A 19,476-nucleotide genomic window follows, 5' to 3' on the forward strand; every position below is an offset into this window, starting at 1 on the left:
TTGTCATTCAGTTTGAAGAATTTTTAAATTTTCATCTTGATTTTGTTTTTGACCCAGTGATCATTCAGGAGCAGGTTATTCAATTTCATGTATTTGCATGGTTTTGAAGGTTACTTTTGGAGTTGATTTCCAGTTTTATTCTACTGCAGTCTGAGAGAGTTTTTGGTATAATTTCAGTTTTCTTAAATTTATTGAGGCTCCTTTTCTGGCCCGTTATATGGTCAGTTTGGAAAAGTTCCATGCACTGTTGAATGGAATGTGTATTCTGCAATTGTTGGATGAAATGTTCTGTGTATATCTGTTAAGTCCATTTGTTCCAAGGTATAGTTTAAATTTGTTTCTTTGTTGACTTTCTGTCTTGACCTGTCCAGTACTGTCAGTGGAGTATTGAAGTCCCCCACCATTACTGTGTTGCTGTCTAACTCATTTCTTAGGTCTGTTAGTAATTGTTTTATAAATTTGGGAGGTCCAGTGTTAGGTGCATATATGTTTAGGATTGTTATAGTTTTCTGTTGGACAAGCCCTTTTCCTATAATATAATGTCCCTTTTTGTCTTTTTAACTGTTGTTACCTTCAGGTTTGCTTTGTCTGGTACAAGAATAGCTACTCCAGCTTGCTTTTGGTGTCCATTTGCATAAAATGTCTCTTTCTACTCCTTTATCATTAGTTTATGTGAGTCCTTATGTGTTAGGTGAGTCTCCTGAAGGCAGCAGATAGTTGGTTGGTGAGTTCTAATCCATTCTGCAGTTTTGTATTTCTTAAGTGGAGCATTTAGGTTATTTATATTTAATGGTAGTATTGAAATGTGAGGTTCTCTTGCACTGATTATTCTCTTTGTTGCCTGTGTACTTTGTTTTTTTTTATTTTTAGTTTTGCTCTTTAACCTGTATTTTTGTTTAATAGTTCCTATGTTATTTATGCTTTAAAGAGGTTCTGTTTTGATGTGTTTTCAGGATTTCTTTCAAAATTTAGAGCTCCTTTTAGCAGTTCTTGTAGTGGTGGCTTGATAATGGTGAATTCTCTCAGCCTTTGTGTCTTTCCTTCATATATGAAGCTTAGTTTCACTGCATACACAATTTTTGGCTGATATATATATATATATATTTGTTTATATATATATATAAACAAATATATATATATATTTGTTTAAGGAGGCTGAAGATAGGGCTCCAATTCCTTCTAGCTTGTAGGGCTTCTGCTGAGAAATCTGCTGTTAATCTGATAGGTTTTCCTTTATAGGTTACCTGATGCTTTTGTCTTATAGCTCTTAGTATTTTTTCCTTCAACTTAACTTTGGATAGCCTGATGACAGTGTGCCTAGATGATGATCGTTTTGCGATGCATTTCCCAGGTGTTCTTTGTGCTTCCTGTATTTGGATGTCTATGTCTCTAGCAAGGCTGGGGAAGTTTTTCTCAATTATTCCCCCAAATATGTTTTCTACACTTTTAAAATTCTCTTCTTTTTCAAGACCACTGATTATTCTTAGGTTTAGTTGTTTAACATAATCCCAGACTTCTTGGATGCTTTATTCACATTTTCTTATTCTTTTTTCTTTGTGTTTGTTAGATTAGGTTAATTCAAAGACCTTGTGTTCGAGCTCTAAATTTCTGTCCCCTACTTGTTCAATTATATTGCTGAGAATTTCCCATATCTAAAAGTGTGTCCAAAGTTTCCTGAATTTTTGATTTTTTTTACTTTGAATCATATATTTCCTTGACTGTGTCTCCCTTCACTTCTTGTATCGTTTTTGGATTTCCTTGCATTGGGCCTTGCCTTTCTCTAGTGCCTCCTTGATTAGCTTAATAACTAACCTCCTGAATTCTTCTTCAGGTGAATCAGGGATTTCTCCTTCGTTTGGATCTATTGCTGGTGAACTAGTGGAATTTCTGGGGGGTGTTAAAGAGCCTTGTTTTGTCATATTACCAGGATTTGTTTTCTGATTTCTTCTCATTTGGGTATGCTCTTTCAGAGGGAAGGTCTAGGACCAAAGGCTGTTGTTCAGATTCTTTTGTCCCATGGGGTGTTCCCTTGATATAGTACTCTCCCCCTTTTGCTATGTATGTGGCTTCCTGTGAGCCAAATTGCTGTGATTGTTTTCCCTCTTCTGGGTCCAGCCACCCAGCAAGTCTAACTGTCTCTGGGCTTGTACTGGGTGTTGTCTGCATGGAGTTCTGTGATGTGAACCATCTATGGGTCTGTCAGCCATGGATACCAGTGCTTGTTCCAGTTGAGGTGGCAGGGGGGTGCAATTGACTCTGTAAGTGTTCTTAGTTTTGGTGGTTTGATGTTCTATTTTTGTGCTGGTTGGTCTCCTGCCAGGAGGTGGCACTTTCTAGAGATCACCACCTATAGTAGTATGGAGAGGGACTGGTGGTGGGTGGGGCCCTAGAAATCCCAAGATTATATGTCCTTTGTCTTCTGCTACGAGCGCATATAAGGAAGGAATATCAGGTGGGGGCAGGGCTAGGTGTGTCTGAGCTCAGACTCTCCTTGGGCCATTCTTGCTGTGGCTGCTGTGGGGGATAGGGTTGAGATTCTCAGGTCACTGGAGTTGTGTAAGTAGGAGGAGAGGATTATGGCTGTCTCTGCTGAGTCATGCAGGTTGTCAGGGAAGTAGGGAAAAACCAGCAGTCACAGGCCTCACCCAGCTCCTATGCAAACTAAAGTGCCATTCTCACTCCCACTGTGCCCCCTTCAATAACTCCAAGTCTGTTTCCAGGCAGCGGGCAAGACTGGCTTGAAAAATTGCCCCAAGCTAACCAACTCCAAGTTGCAAAAGAAAAGGGCTTGGTTCTGCCCCCGCCTGTTAGAGTCTGTGCACAGGATTTGTGCCCTCCCTTCAGTTCTAGCCAGGAGGTTTCTCACCCCATTGAAATTGTTACAAAGTTCAGCTAGAGATTTCCTTCTCCCTGTGGAGTCAGATGAGTCAGAAGATTTTGCTTTAGTCATTGTTGTAAAGGGTGTGCTTAGTACATACTTTTTACAAGCCATGTTATAAAAACTTTTTCCTCTTCAGAAGGAATATTTTAATGATGTTTTCTTTGCCTGCAAGACTATTTATTGTTTTGTTGTTTGCATTGTATATACATGTCAATCTAATTCACAGGAAGAGAAGTATCATAAAGATACCTCTAAAAAATTGGCTACCTTGGCTGGGCGTGATGGCTCACGCCTGTAATCCCAGCACTTTGGGAGGCCGAGGCAGGTGAATCACGAGGTCAAGAGATCGAGACCATCCTGGTCAACATGGTGAAACCCTGTCTCTATTAAAAATACAAAAATTACCTGGGTATGTTGGCTCATGCCTGTAGTCCCAGATACTCGGGAGGCTGAGACAGGAGAATTGCTTGAACCCAGGAGGTGGAGATTGCGGTGAGCCAAGATCACACGATTGCACTCCAACCTGGGTAACAAGAGCAAAACTCCATCTCAAAAAAAAAAAAAAATTGACTACCTATTAGTAGTAAGCATTCACTTATTAGGGAAAAATATAAATCATGGCTTTTCTCAAAGACTTGGAATTGGAGAGCTCCAAGCTGGAAAGAACATTACTTTACTTTAGAAGCCTCACTGTTCTCATTGATAAACTGGTGTTGATAATAAAATCTACTTCATGGCACATGTATACCTATGTAACAAACCTGCATGATCTGCACATGGACCCAAGAACTTAAAGTCTAAAAAAAAAGTTTGAGATGATGGACATGCTAATTACTCTTATCTGATCACTCTACATTATACATATCAAGATATGTACCCCTTGAATATGTAAAATTATTTATTAAAAAATAAAATATTGAAAACAATGTACTTCTTAAATTGTGTGAGGATTAGATAAAATAATATGCTAAAAGCGGTTACTACTTGTCACCAAGGAAGCTTTTAATAAATGATGTCTTCTGGAAAAGAAGTTAGTAATATTTGTATAACATTAGGTACCTCCTGTAATTTATGGACCATTTTAAGAAGAGTCATATAATTAAGTGTTTGTGATTTAGGATATATATATATATATATATATATATATGTAGTTGTTATATTGATTTTTGTTAAAAAAAAGGTGGGAGGTTGTTAAGTTTATCCTGAATAGAGAGAAGAAACAGAATGAGTGATAAAATGTGAATATCTGCTGTGAGAATTGAAGTCGTAATTCTCCCAGGGGAGGATGTCCTCTGACATGTTAGAGAATCCTTCCGTTTAGAAGTCGTAGTAATAGTAATATTAGTAGTGAGGCCTAGTAAGAAGAGGGGAGAAGCTCCCCATCTTAATTTTTTAATATTATAAAAATATTCTTCTTTTTAATATTTCTATATCTTGTGGATAAGTAAATATTAGTTTATTGAAAGAAAGCTCAGTGCTGGGCGAGGTGGCTCATGCCTGTAATCCCAGCACTTTGGGAGGCTGAGGCAGGCAGATCCTGAGGTTAAGAGACTGAGACCATCCTGGCCAACATGGTGAAACCCAATCTCTACTAAAAATACAAAAGTTAGCTGGGTGTGGTGATGCGCACCTGTAGTCACAGCTCCTCAGGATGCTGAGGCAGGAGAATCACTTGAACCCAGGAGGTGGAGGTTGCAGTGAGCCATGATCACCACTGCACTCCAACCTGAGCAACAGAGTGAGACTCCATATCAAAGAAAAAAACAAAAGAAAGAAAGCTCAGTGAAACTCTTAAAAGGTTTCATGTTGGTTTGGGTCTACTATGAGATGTGCATATTTTTAAATATACACAATTGCTACAGACCCAGAAATTTTTAAAGTGCTTTATGGACAGTCTCACTTAACATACAGGAAAGAGTCAGGTTTAACAAGTCCACATTAAAATGAGGGTTTGCAAAAACATCTTTGAAATGAAACAGAGACACAACTCTAGATGCAAAAACTGGAAGATCTAGAGGAAATGGATACATTCCTGGAAGCAAACAGTTTTCCAAGATTGATTGGTGAAGAAATTGAAGCTCTGAACAGACCAACATTGATTTCGAAAATTGAACAAGTAATAAAAAACCTACCAGCCTAAGAAAAAGCCCTGGGCCAGATGGATTCATAGCTGAATTCTAGCAGACATACAAGAAGAGCTGATACCAAGTCTACTGAAACTATTCCAAAAAATCAAGGAGGAAGGATTTCCCTCTAACTGATTCTATGAATCCAGTGAATCCAGCATCATTCCTGATAACAAAATCTGGCAAAGACACAATGAAAAAAGAAAACTACAAGCCACTTATGATGTATATAGATGCAAAAGTCCTCAAAAAAATACTAGCAAACCAAATTCAACAGCACATCAAAAAGTTAATTTGCCATGATCAAGTAGGTGCCATTACTGGGATGCAAAGATTCAACATATGCAAATCAATATATGATCACTCAACAGCTGCATAAAAGCTTTTGATAAAATCTACCATCCATTCATTATAAAACCCCTCAAAAAAACATTATTTCCTAGGCATCAAAGGAAAATATCTGAAAATAATCAGAGTCATATATCTATGACAAACCTACAGCCAACACTGTACTTAATGGGCAAAAACTGGAAGCATTTCCCTTGAAAACTGGAAGAAGACAAGGATGCTCATTCTCACCACTCCTTTTCAACACAGTACTGGAAGTGCTAGCCAGAGCAATCAGGCAAGGGAAATAAATAAAAGGCAACCAAATAGGAAAAGAAGTTGTCAAACTATTCTCTTCATGGACAATATGATTCTATACATAGAAAACTCTGTAGACTCCACCAAAAGGCTCCTGAAACTGATAAATGATTTCAGTAATGTTTCAGAATACAAAATCAATGTACCAAAATCAAGCATTTTTATACACCAATGATATTCAAGCTGAGAGCCAAATCAAGAACAAAATCATATTTACAGGACTGGACATGGTGGCTCATGCCAGTAATTCCAGCATACTGGGAGGCCAAAGCAGGAGGATCACTTGAGCTGAGGAGTTCAAACCAGCCTGGGCCACATACTGAGACTCCATATCTATAAAGTAAATAAATGAATAAAAGTTCCACTACAATAGCTGCAACAAAATACCTAGGAATACATCTGACCAAGGATGTGAAATATCTCTACAAGTAGATCTATAAAATATGGCTAAAAGAAATCTTAGATGACACAAACAAGTGTAAAAACATTTCATGCTAATGAATTGGAAGAATCAGTTTTGGAAAATGAACACACTGTGCAAAGCACTCTATAGATTCAATGATATTCCTCTCAAACTACCAACATTATTTTTCTCAGAATTCAACAAAAACGATTCTAAAATTCATATGGAACCCCAAAAGAGCCAGAATAGCCAAAGCAATCCTAAACAAAAAGAACAAAGCTGGAGGCATCACGTTACCTGACTTAATAAATGGTGTGAGGCTAGCTGGCTATCAATATGCAGCAGAATGAAATTAGACCCCCACTTTTCACCATGTTCAAAATTTAAGATGGATTAAATATTTAAATGTCAGACCTCAAACTACAAGAATTGTAGAAGAAAACCTGGGAATTACCCTTCTTGACATTGGCCTTGGGAATTTATGACAAAACCCTCAAAAGCAACTGCAGCAAAAACAAAAACTGACAAGTGGGACCTAATTAAACTAAATAGCTTCTTTTCCGCAAAAGAAACAATCAACAAAGTAAACAGAAAAACTACAGAATGGAAGAAAATATTCAGAAACTCTGACTCTGACAAAGGTGTAATATCCAGAAATCTATAGTGAATTTAAACACACTTAACAAGCAAAAAAAAAAAAAAAAAAAAAAAACCCCATTAAAAAGTGTGCAAAAGACATGAAGAGATACTTTTCAAAAGAAGACATACAAACAGCCAACAAACAGATGAAAAAATGCTCATCATCACTAATTATCAGATAAATGCAAATCAAAACCACAATGAAATACCATCTCACACCAGTTAGAATAGTGATTATTCAAAAGTCAAAAAACAACAGATATTGGCAAGGCTGTGGAGAAAAGGAGATGCGTATACACTGTCGGTGAGAACGTAAATTAGTTCAGTCATTGTGGAAAGCTGTTTCAAGATTTCTCAAATTACTAGAAACTGTTTGACACAGGAATCCCATTGCTGGGTATATATTCAAATGAAAACAAATTGTTCTACCAAAAAGACACACACACTTGTATGTTCATCACAACAGTATTCACAATACCAAAGACATGGGATCAACATAGGTGCCCATCAGCAGTGGATTGGATAAAGAAAGTGTGGTAAATATGTATGATGGAATTCTATGCAGCCATAGGAAAGAATGAAATCATGTCCTTTGCAGTAACATAGATTCAGGTGGAGGCCATAATCCTAAGCAAATTAATGCAGGAACAGAAAATCAAATGCTGCATGTTCTCACTTATAAATGGGAACTAAACACTGGGTTCTCATGGACATGAAGACAGCAATGGTACACACTTGGGACTACTAAATGGGGAAATGTTGGAGGGGGACAAGGGTTGGGAAACTAACTGTTGTGTACTATGCTAAGTACCTGGGTAATAGGATCATTTGTACTCCAAACCTCAGCAACATGCAATATACCCAGGTTAAAAAACCTGCACATGTACCCCCTGAATCTAAAATAAAAGCATCACTGTTTACAATAGCAAAGACCTGGAACCAACCCAAATGCCCATCGACGATAGACGGGATAGGGAAAATGTGGCACATATACACCATGGAATATTATGCAGCCATCAAAAACGATGGGTTTGGGTCCTTTGTAGGGACATGGATGAACCTGGAAACCATCATTCTCAGCAAACTGACAGAAGAGCAGAAGATCAAACACCGCATGTTCTCACTCATAGGCAGGTGTTGAACAATGAGAACACATGGACACAGGGAGGTGAGCACTACACACTGGGGTCAGTTGGGGGGAAATAGGGGAGGGACGGGGGGGGGGTGGGGAGCTGGGGAGAGATAGCAAGGGGAGAAATACTAGATGTAGGTGATGGGGAGGAAGGCAACAAATCACACTGCCACGTGTGTACCTATGCAACAATTTTGCATGTTCTTCACATGTACCCCAAAACCTAAAATGCAATAAAATAAATGGAGGAAAAAAAAAAGAAATTAAATTTAAAAATGAAGATTTGGCTTCCAGTATGAATCTCATTTTTTTGTTGTTGTTGTTTCAGTGTGAAGATCACTTTTTAAAATGACTGCCTTTGGCATTCATCTTGTTGCTACAGGTGTGTGACACATTTGTCCATGTGAGGAGATGTCAAGAAAAGTGGGTTCCCAGATATGGTTAGATCTGCATTGCTAAGCCTGTTTGGGTTTTGTACAATTTAAAAGTTGTTCAGCTTAACATTAATTAGATTTCTGTACTTTGGATTACGAGTGCTTGGATGACATTATCTGTTTAAATATTTGATATTTGATTATTTAGATATATTTAAAAATATTCCAGGGAATGTGTGACTGTGTGTTTTTAACATTGTGATAGTTTTATATTAGACTTTATTTGGAACTATTATCAGATAGAAGATAACAAATATGTTTTTCAAAGCTTTGTTTCCAGTAGGAGCAATTACAGTTATGATTTAAAATGAAATATGTGGAATGAAAAAGACCTGGAGTCTGGTTCATATTAAACATCCCTATTAAGAAATAATTCAGCCTAGTGTTGTTTCCAAAATAGAGCCTCAGAGAATACATTGAGCTTCATTGATCCAACAAGTAAATACCTGCTTTATGAAACTCTAGTCTTAACAATGTTAAAGAATTAAATATGATATTGAAGGCCATTGTGGAATTAAAAAATATGGTGAACTTATTATATTATGATATACTTTAATTCCTAAATTGATTTAAAATGAATAAATGAATAGTATGGATCTGAACTCTGTCTATACAGCAGGAAATAGGTAAGTAATTACAGCTTGTAGAAGAGTTACTTGGAGTGGTAAATGATTTTATTGGAGGTGGAATATCTGTCAAGAGAGGACAGCTCATGTTAGGATCTCATAGTGTTTACTTTTTCTGAGACGGAGTTTCACTCTTGTTACCCAGGCTGGAGTGCAATGGCGCGATCTCAGCTCACCGCAGCCTCCACCTCCTGGGTTCAGGCAATTCTCCTGCCTCAGCCTCCTGAGCTGGGATTACAGGCACGCGCCACCATGCCCAGCTAATTTTTTGTATTTTTAGTAGAGACGGGGTTTCACCATGTTGACCAGGATGGTCTCGATCTCTTGATCTCGTGATCTACCCGCCTCGGCCTCCCAAAGTGCTGGGATTACAGGCGTGAGCCACCATGCCCAGCCCGTGTTTACCTTTTTTGGATTGTGGACAAAGTTGGTGCTTATGCAAAAGTTGTCAGCTGAAGTTTTTTTTTTTTTTTTTGGTTGTTGTTGGTGGTGGTGTTGGGGAGAATGTGAAAGGTGTTAAAATGTTTGATTCCAAAGTAAAATAACAAATTTGGGCAACTCTGATAACCTAATATATTGTTTCTCTGTAATAAAGTGATGTATAACTGTTCAGAAATTAAAACAGACATTTCAGATGTCTCCCAATGTATATCACTATATATGTCTTTAAGTCAAATCCAGACTTCTTCCTTATTGCATAACTATGTTCTGGCTGCCTAGGTAAGTTTGTATAGACCTAGCAAACAGAGCAGTAGGTTTCAGTATTTTTTGTAGTTCACTGCTTTTTACTTCCTTGACAAACATGTAGTGAAGATTAATTATAGATATGAAAGGTGCTGGTGTATTCGTATAGTCTCATCTGACAACCACAGTCCATGAAATTGAGGCTGCTTTAAAGGGGCTCTGTGTGTGTAGGTATGTGTGGATAGAGTTTTCTGAATTTAAAGAATTTGTGTACATAAACAACACAGACCTATATTCTTGCTATTGTTCAATTGTGATTTATATTTTAGAGAGCTAATATCTGTAATATGATAGAACTGTGGTTACTCTAAGATATCTCATGCCATCTGTGTCAGGGCTATTTCATTGCTTTTCCATGTCAGAGAAATCAAATGCAGCTTGAGGATAAAAAGAGTGGAAATTAATGATATACTGAAATAATATGTATTTTCATATATCATTTTGATGCTATTTTGGAGAATGCCTTAGATAGTCCATAGGTAGGCAGATGGGGATTTTTAAGTACATAAGCTGTAAATCAATCCATTCAGTCAGATCATTTAACTTATATGGAAAAAGGATGAGGAACAATACTACATTTTAATGTACAGAAATAACCTCAGTTGTTTAACATTTCCTTTTTGGCTTGTTAACAGCTTGTGGGTAGATGTAGCCCTGGATTATTATTACTTGCTTACCTTAGGATATTGACCAGAAGGAATTGGACAGGGAAACGGCAGAGAGACCTAGGGAATGGAGTACTCATTTGAGAAAACAGTCAAAAAGAACAAATTATCAATTATTTGAGAATGAGATCTCAGAAATTAGGTTATATGTTTTTGAAAGCAGTAGCAAAAGTAGACGATTTATTTATTTGTACCACTCTAGTTACAAAAAGGATTACAAAGTAGATGGGTTACTTATCTTGGTAATATGGGTTTTAGATCAAGGTGAATTGAGGGGGACGATGGGGAGAACCTGCTTTTCTTACTGCAAAGGTTCCTCTAAACTTGAGCTCTGGGCTTGCTCTCACCCTCCAGGGGTAACTTGTTCATCTCTTGGTTGAATAATATGTACTTGGGCAGCTCAGTGGGGGACTGCATGATCTTTTCAGCTCCAGTCTCTAATGTTTGTATCAAGTAAGCATTTTCATTATTTATCAAGTCATCTCATTTAGGTGCCTATATCCTAGTAAAAAGTATCCTGCCTCAGTAATAGTCTGTACATGTAAGCATTTAAACCGTTAGTATGTTATAGGTCTTAATATCAGTGTTACTGTACATATTAAATAAAATTTTACCTTAAAGCTCTAATTTAGACTAAAACTTGTACTATTTTTTTTAGGACAGCCAGTAGAGGGGACTTCATGTTTTCTGCGGATCGTTTGGTAGGTGGAGGCTTTTCATTTTCATTTTGTTGTTTTGCCTAGTGATATAATCATGGTAGACCAAGGAGTATTTTTGTTCTAGAGCATTCTGGGACTGAAAGAGATTGTACTAAGTAACCATCATCTTGCTAGGCTTATGAAGTGTTGTTTTACTGTTGCATTAAAGATCTGCTTCAATACCTTTTACCTAAAAACATTGCCCATGAACTAATTTCCTGTATTTCTGAGTTACCATTGCCTCTCAACTGGATCTTGGTAATTTGATTCTCAGCAATTGTTAAGTGCCTTCTCTTAGGTCAGTGAAATACATTAAAAGAAAACCAAAAATGTAAGAAGAACTTAGAGTTACACTTGTGGTATTCAGTGAATGTACAAAAACTAATACATTTCTTATAGTTTATGTGGGCAGGGAGGTGGTGCTTATTTTGCCTCATCTTTACTGAACTATGCTTCACATGTGAAATAGTACATTTGACTGTCTATGCTTTCCTCAGGGACTTCCTGTTAAGGATTGACAAAGCCCAATTCTGTTTAGCTAGTGTGATCTGGGAGGGTCTCATCCCAAATTGGTTTGTCTTCAGGGTAAGCACTGTGTTTTCTTCTTGTATTAAGATCTAAGCATGCTCAGTGCTTGGGAGTGAGGTTGACACGTTTTCCACTGTGGTTATTAGTTTTAATCCAGAGCAGAAAATATATTACATTCAGGAAAGTTTAGTGTATATTTATATTCATATAAATATAATGTATATTTATGTGTAGTGTATGTTCATGAAGTTTAGTGTATATTTTACGAATATATATTTCATGAATCTATTTCACTAAACTTACGTGAATCGGGCACTGTGCTAGGCTGTGTCTGGAGAGATGAGATACAATAGTGAAGAATGTAGGCATGGTCCCTAATCTCATGGTGTTTACAATCTAAATATTAGATTTACAAACTAAGTACGAATTTGGGAAAGAAAGGAATGAACATGGCTTCTTAGCCTCAAAGTTATAAACAGATTAAAAGAGATGATTAAAAGGAATATGAAAAAAAGGCATGAAACTTTTTATTTAGGTTTTGCCTAAGGAATTTATTCCAAAAGAGTATAGAGAACTCCTGTTCTGCTTTTGGCCATAAATATTCTTGGTTCAGAGACCAATTTTATTTAAAATTATTTGAGTTTTCAGTGGCAGTAATAACCCTTGGATAGTACCAAGATAAATGTGGTTGACATTCCTGGAGCAAAAGTTAGGTTATTCTGTCTTTTATGCTTTTATCAAACCAAAAGAACAGTCTTGAAGAACTTGTATCTTAATGGCTGCTGTTTTGGTATTTACTGGTAGAAAATGGTTCCTCTTTCTTTTGCTGTTCTTATGCTCTTTTTCTATAGAAAGTAGGAATTAAGTTCATAGTGATTGTAGGATGCTTCCCTGAAAGGGCAAGCATAATCTTAGCCCATTGAAATAGCAAGGACCAATGGCATAATTCGCCTGAGGGGACGACGATTTGTACCTCTCTCTGTTCTCTGCAGGTAGCTTTGAAGGTCCTGATATGGGGTGAAAAAGGGTCTGTTGTGGTTGTGGTAGAGACTAGAGCTCTTTAGGTTTACCTTCTTGAGGATTTCTAGTACGCTGTCTCCTACAGCACAAGGGTCCCATCATAGTGAACATGAATTTTATCCTGAATTTGTCAGGGTTGGCTTCCTTGGCCCTCACATCCTTAAGTTCTTAATATTTTAGTCACTATTCTGATTTTATGCTCTCCTGTAAGACTTGGGAAGATTAATTTCTGTCCTAGTGTTGGAGGGGATGTGGATAGGAAGTAAGACTCATTACAGGACTGTTACTAGGAGGAAAACGTCTAGGCTCTACAAAGAAAAGAATCCTCTTTTACCATTGTAATTTGTCATTAAAGAAACCATAAATCTCCACAGAAGGTGGTGGCTGGGGGTGAGTATGCACACATATGGAGTATTCATGAGGTCCCTGTGCCCTCTGTCTGATGCTGCAGGCTGATAATATCTTGGCTTATTTAGAATTGATTCTTTTAATGGCAGCAGGGTGTTATTATATGTTGTGATAACAGAACATGGGGCCTGGTGCTTCTGCCTGCTGTTGCAGATTCTCAATCAGTAATGTAATATTGATTGGATAAAATGTGCATTGCAGACTCAGCACTACTTTTATTGTAGTTGTCTCTGGTTGTTAATAGGATTACTATATCTTGTTTTTGGAGGCTCTTCCAGTAGTTCTGAGTGATGCTTTCCTTTGTACCACACATTACAATTGATATGAGCCTTTTCTTTAGCTGAGAAGACCCAGTGCATTTTACTGGATTCCCCTTCAAGCTCAGTAAATTGGTTCAGCCCAGGCACTCATTTATTTCCTCTAAAGAAGTTTCAGGCTTTATTTACATTATGGTGGGGCTTTGTTAAAAATAATCTGACTTAACGATTTCCAAGATACTGAACAAAGCAGAGAAATTCCCAGTGGGCACTATTTCCAGAATAACCAGAAGTATATTACTTTTAAGAGTGCCTGCCATGACTGTTATCACTTGCTGGAGTTTTGTGTCCCTCATATTCTTGACTGACAGAATGAGAATCCAAAGGCATATTGGAGCCTTTTGGTGCCAGTCATGTGCCTATCTGAGGTTGGATACCTAGCAGCAAGTAGCATGGCATTTGGATCTATCCCTGTATCTAACACATGATAGGGGACCCCTTCCTGCCTTCATAAGTGTAACCTTTGCCTAGTGTGTTCATGACTCTGCCTACTGTTCAGCTCCTGAAGCTGACAGCTAACAGGAGATTCCCAGCAGGTTCTCAACTTCTTCTTCCTTTGACCCTCTAGATCAGACTTGTTGTGGAAGAGGGATTGAATCAGCTGCCATATAAAGAATGCATGGTGACCACTCCAACAGGTAACTAGGGCTGTTATTCTCAAATTTTACTCATAAAAATTTTGAGGTAGAATGGGGAAATATAGAAGTAAAGCAGTCTAAGTAAAATAAATATGCAAAATGAGAAGCCTAGGTGGAGCTGTTTTTTAAAACATCTTTAAAAAACACTCAGGCATTTAAGAAAGAAATCTGTGTAGATGACTTTTTATTAATGGCTTGCTTGTCAATTCAAGTTAAATGTTAATAAATACTCTTCAGCATGCAGGTGTTGCCTCTGATGACGGCCCATTGGGACCAGAGTTAAGAATTGCTGGCAGCATATCTTCATCTCTATGGGGAAGCTGCTGGTGTGCACAAATGGGCAAGTCTGTCTTGGCATTGAAATTCCACGTTAAAAAGGAACAGAAAGTAAAAAGAAAACTAAAGATGATAAGAATTGGAGAGGGTACTTTGTTCTACCCTTGAATAGAAAGTAGTCAAAGATCTCTGTTTCAGGGATTTGAAATTCTGATTTGGTTCTTTAGTAAATAATGGAAAACTGTTCTATTCAAATGGTTGACTTTATGAAAGTTGGGGACTGAGCTTGTTGCATCATAATTGACATAAATTCTGGATGAGATCAAGGGTTGAGCATGTCTTGATAACTACTTCAGCCACTTTCTTCTGCTTTTAAGGCAGAATGGAGGCTCATAAGGAAGAAAGGAATGAGGAGGCTTTCTGCTGTGGCTCACAGTGGGGTCCCAGTTTGAATTGATGAGGTGTTTAGTATTCTTGGAGTGCAGTGATTCTCCTTTGAATTCAGTTTGAAGAATGTGCATGTGAATATCATGTTATAATAAGTCCTATTCCCATTCGATGAAGTCTGCCTTTCCCAATTATCCCCACAGGTTTCTTATGAAGAATTAAGAAATAACTGATAAATCATGGCTCATCTCATTACTTCCACAGGGAATCTCAGGCATTATACAGTGTGTCTGAACAAGGGTTGCTCTGTGCCCATCTACTTTAAACCATAGAAACTTTTTAAAATAAGCAGGTTGCTCCAGTGATGAAAGATAAATTCTTTGGTTTTATTTCCTAACAGGATACAAGTATGAAGGAGTGAAATTTGAGAAGGGAAATTGTGGGGTCAGCATAATGAGAAGCGGTAGGTTCACATGTGTGTGATTTTTGTTTCTTTGTATGCATAGAAATGGTTGCTGTTTTCCAGAAGAGAGGCAGGCTTGTCTGTCATAATTGCAGCTTGTCTTCAGTTGAATCTCACCACCTGTGTTATCTATCCTCATGGTGCTGTGGAGTCATGGCCTGTGTGATGCTAGGTTTGGCTAATTTTAACTACAGAGCATATTCCCTAGTAGAGTGTCCCCATGGGCAAGCCAGCTTTCAAAGAGATTCAGGGGAGGATAGGAAGATGTGATGATGTGATGATACTATCTTGGGGAGAACAGGGTAGTTTGAAGACTGAGGGAATGTGGTGTAAATTCAGGCCTGCAGAACTTTGAATGCCTGACTGTAGAAAATATTTCTTCTGTTTTTATTTCTGTTGTTGGACTAAATTGACTCATTTGATATTTTTAATTTTTTTTGAGACAGGGCCTCACTCTGTTGTCCAGGCTGGAGTATGGTGGTGTGATCATAGCTCACTGTAACTTCAAACCCCTGAGTTCAAGTAACCCTCCCACCTGAGCCTCCTGAGCAGCTAGGACTACAGGCACGTGCCACTATACCTAGCAAATTTAAAAGAATTTTTTTTTTTTTTTTTTTTTTTTGGTAGAGGTGAGGTCTTGCTATGTTGCCCAGGCTGTCTAAAACTTCTGGCCTCCAGTGATACTCCCACCTCAGCCTCCTAAAGTGCTGGGATTATGGACATGAGCTGCTATACCTGGCCTGATACTTTTAAATTTTATATATGATGACTATGTGACCACATAGGCAAAAGTGCTTTACTGTCATTAACTCTAGGTATTTCCATTTGCTGGTCTTACAAATGTTGTATTTATGTTTTAGTCTCCTTCTAAACCAATATAGAAAAATCATTTGCCTGTGATTAGACCTATGCCTGTTATGTGGGGTTATTTCATTCTGCAAACTTAATTGTTTTATATAAGATTTATATTTTTTGCATAAGTGGTAGAAGCTCCACTTGTTTGCACTGAATACATATAGTTTAATTTTTTAACGTATAAACATTCACTTTCCTCTTCTGGTTATGAAGTTCTGTTTGTGAACAATTAAATGCCTCAAGTAAACTAGGAACTTTAAGCTCCTTTTTTCTAGGAGGCAGCTCTTAAACATTGATAGCATTTCAGGACAATGATGTTCAGCTTTTAAAAACTGGTAAAGAAAATGGACTTTTAAGGCACAGTTTCTTCTGTTTCAGTTCAGCTTCTTCCCTAAAGGCACCAGCATGGTCCTTGCACCCCGACTATATACCAGATGACTTGTGGTGATGTACAGAATTGTTTATAACCTTAATAGCCATTTGTTGATTTTCATATATATTAGAAACTGGTATTATGTTTTTACTAGTGATATAGTTTCTTCTTAAAATAAATTTAAATGAAAACAGTTAATTTAAGAAAAATGTTAAGTAAATGCCAGTATTGGTAGAATTCTGATATGGCCTAAAATCTTGAAGATGACATGAGAATGATTGCCTTTTGGCAAACACTTCCTTAAAGGAATTCAGACTCAAAAATAGCTCTGTGTTCAGAAACCAAGGATGGTAGTGCTAGTTATTTTTACCTTGGAGAGGGGGAACAATACACAACTTTTTCACTACTTGCAGCAAAATACTGTTGAGAAGTCATTGTTGAGCTAAGCGATGTCCCCTGATGCTACCTTGACCTAAAATGAAACGTTTTGATCTACAGCCTTTATTCTTCCACAAATCTTTTGTGTTTTCTCAGCCCAAAGTCACAAATTTAGGTGGTTTAAAGGCCTATTTAAAATAACAGAGATAAAATTCTTCCTGATATTAAAAAAGCTCAGGGAGCTACTCAACAAAATGCTTTATTTCCTATAATCATGGAAGCATGACAGCTCTAAAACTTGTAAGCCAGCAATAAAACCAGCTTATCCTAGTTTCATAAACCAGCCCTTAACCTGGTTTCAATTAACATACACCAGGTATGAAATATGAGCATATTGGAAATAAAAGCTGTCAGCTTCAAAATAATTACTTTCTTCTTCCTTCCTTTTTGTATTAATAATAGTGACAAACTCTACTTTGGACTATTCTTGGACTTTCTCTCTCTTTCCCCTAATCATTTTTCTTTCTTTTTAATTCTTCAAGGTGAGGCAATGGAACAAGGTTTACGAGACTGCTGTCGATCCATACGAATTGGAAAGATCCTGATTCAGAGTGATGAGGAGACACAAAGAGCCAAAGTGTATTATGCCAAATTCCCCCCAGACATTTACCGGAGAAAAGTCCTTCTGATGTATCCAATTCTCAGTGAGTGGCTTCAATTTATTTGTAACCTTTGGTTAGGGTTTAAATTGAATGTAGTGCCTGCCTCCTAGGTACCCTTATATAAAAGGCAAAAATAGTTTCTTAACGTGTTTTTCTCAGTTGAGAAAACTGCCCTGGGAAGTTCCCTGTAGAGATTTTATTGTATAATAAGAGAATATACAGTAGTCAGACTTTATTAGCCCCAAAAACCTTCTGTTTTGAACACATCAAAACAAAGGATTTAATGAAGCAAAATATATGGAAGGCAGAAAACATATTGAAACATATCTCCTCTTTCGCTTAATGAGTACAGCAGGGATTTTCCTTTAGAATGTATTCTCTCTGTAGGTAATATTTTTTCCTGCTATTCTGTTTTCTTTCTTAAGCTTACTCAGACAACACTTGGCATAGTCTTCAAGGCAGATGAGAGGGAATATGTTAAATTTGATACCTCACATACTAAATGATTTTAGGGCTTGGTATTTGATAACTGAGAAGTGTATGTGTCATGTCCATTATTGAATATAGCATGGATAAAGAACAAATACCTTCTAATGAAGTTTTGCATGCTGTTTTCTTATATTATATTGCTATATTGCTCTTACTTCAAAGACTGTTAAAAGACATTTTGTGACTGGGTACTGTGACTCACACCTGTAATCCCAGCACTTTGGGAGGTTGAGGTGGAAGGATCACTTGAGCCCAGTTCATGACCAGCCTGGGCAACATATGGAGACCTCATTTCTGCAATAAATAGAAAAAGCAGCTGAGTGTGGTGGCACATGCCTATAGTCCCAGCTACTTGGGAGGCTGAGGTGGGAGGATGGCCAAGGTCATACCACTCTACTCCAGCCTGAGTGACAGAGTGATTTTCTGTCTCAAAAAAACAAAAAAGACATTTTAAAATAAATGGTAAGGTGGCTAATGCATTTGGTTATCTTTTGCTTTCAGGCACTGGAAATACTGTAATTGAAGCTGTAAAGGTTCTTATAGAACATGGAGTTCAACCCAGTGTTATCATCCTACTCAGCCTGTTCTCTACGCCTCATGGTGAGTTCAGCATAAGGCAGTAAATAGGGCTTCAGATAGTCCTGAGGTGGGTAAGTATGCATTTTCTAGTTTCATATCCTGAGGGAAAGTTTAATCTGCTTTCACATTAAATCTGAATCAAGTTTCGGTAATTTTATCTTGTGTTTGTCATCTCTAAGCTGAGTGATAACATTTTATACCATTCTACTGTTCAAATTCAAATGGAGAAGTATGAGCTAACCCCATTTAAAAGAATTGCAGGGGAGAGATGATCCAAGATGGCTGAATAGGAACAGCTCTGGAGTGTAGTTCCCAGTGAGAATGCAGAGGGTGAGTGATCTCTGCATTTCCAAATGAATTTTTACTGCCTACAGACCAGAAGATTCCCAGGTGGAAAAGTGCCACAAGTCTCTAGTACTGCTATTTCAGCTGGAGCAGTGGGTCTCCACACAAAAACTCACAAAAATCTGGGTGCTGTTTCAGTTGATGCCTGGAATGACTGGGAGACAGAGTCACCCATTCAACTGAAAAAAAGGGGGCTGAAACAGGGAGCCAGGTGATCTGGCTTGGTGGGTCCCACCCCCACAAAGACCCACAATCTGAAACGCTCTGGATTGAGTTTCACAGCAAGCACAGCTGGACCCAGGGTGGTTCAGCTCTGTGGGGGGAAGGACATCCACCATTACCGAGGCAGCCCGCCATTACCGAGGCAGTCCGACATTACCAATGCAGTCCACCATTACAGAGACGGTCCACCATTACTGAGGCAGATCACCATTACTGAGGCAGTTCTAACTATACCTCTGTAAACAAAACCACAAGGAAGTTCACACAGCAGCTGGGCAGAGCTCACGGCAGCTCAGCAATGCCTCTGCTGGCAGACTGTGACTAGGCTACCTTGCTAGGCAGGGCATCTCTGAAGAAAGGCAGCAGCACATCAGGGACATATAAATAAAGCCCCACCATCTCAGGACAGAGCACCTGGGAAAAAAAGGTGCTTATGAATTCCACTGAAGCAGACTTAAATGTACCTGCCCAGCAGCTCTGAATGGAACAATGGAGCTCACAGCTCAGCACTTGAGCTCCTATAAGGGACAGACTGCCTTCTCA

General features: G+C 38.0%; 1 protein-coding gene across 3 annotated transcripts in view; it reads left to right on the plus strand.

Annotated features, from left to right (window-relative positions):
- Nucleotides 1-19,476, plus strand: part of UPRT (uracil phosphoribosyltransferase homolog) — a 39,629-nt gene that overhangs the window by 10,771 nt on the left and 9,382 nt on the right. For 2 of the 3 annotated variants that reach the window (XM_032251315.1, XM_032251317.1), the window contains exons 2-6: nt 10,954-10,996; nt 13,835-13,904; nt 14,968-15,030; nt 17,179-17,340; nt 18,289-18,387. In XM_032251315.1, the coding sequence (XP_032107206.1) occupies nt 10,954-10,996; nt 13,835-13,904; nt 14,968-15,030; nt 17,179-17,340; nt 18,289-18,387 (437 nt within the window). Of the gene's footprint in view, nt 1-10,953; nt 10,997-13,834; nt 13,905-14,967; nt 15,031-17,178; nt 17,341-18,288; nt 18,438-19,476 lie in introns of all 3 variants that reach the window. The other variant, XM_032251316.1, reaches the window with a different exon arrangement.

This window comes from Sapajus apella, unplaced genomic scaffold, assembly GCF_009761245.1.
Source record: "Sapajus apella isolate SASKATOON/1434 unplaced genomic scaffold, GSC_monkey_1.0 scaffold75, whole genome shotgun sequence".
In the NCBI taxonomy this organism is placed as follows: Eukaryota; Metazoa; Chordata; class Mammalia; order Primates; family Cebidae; genus Sapajus; species Sapajus apella.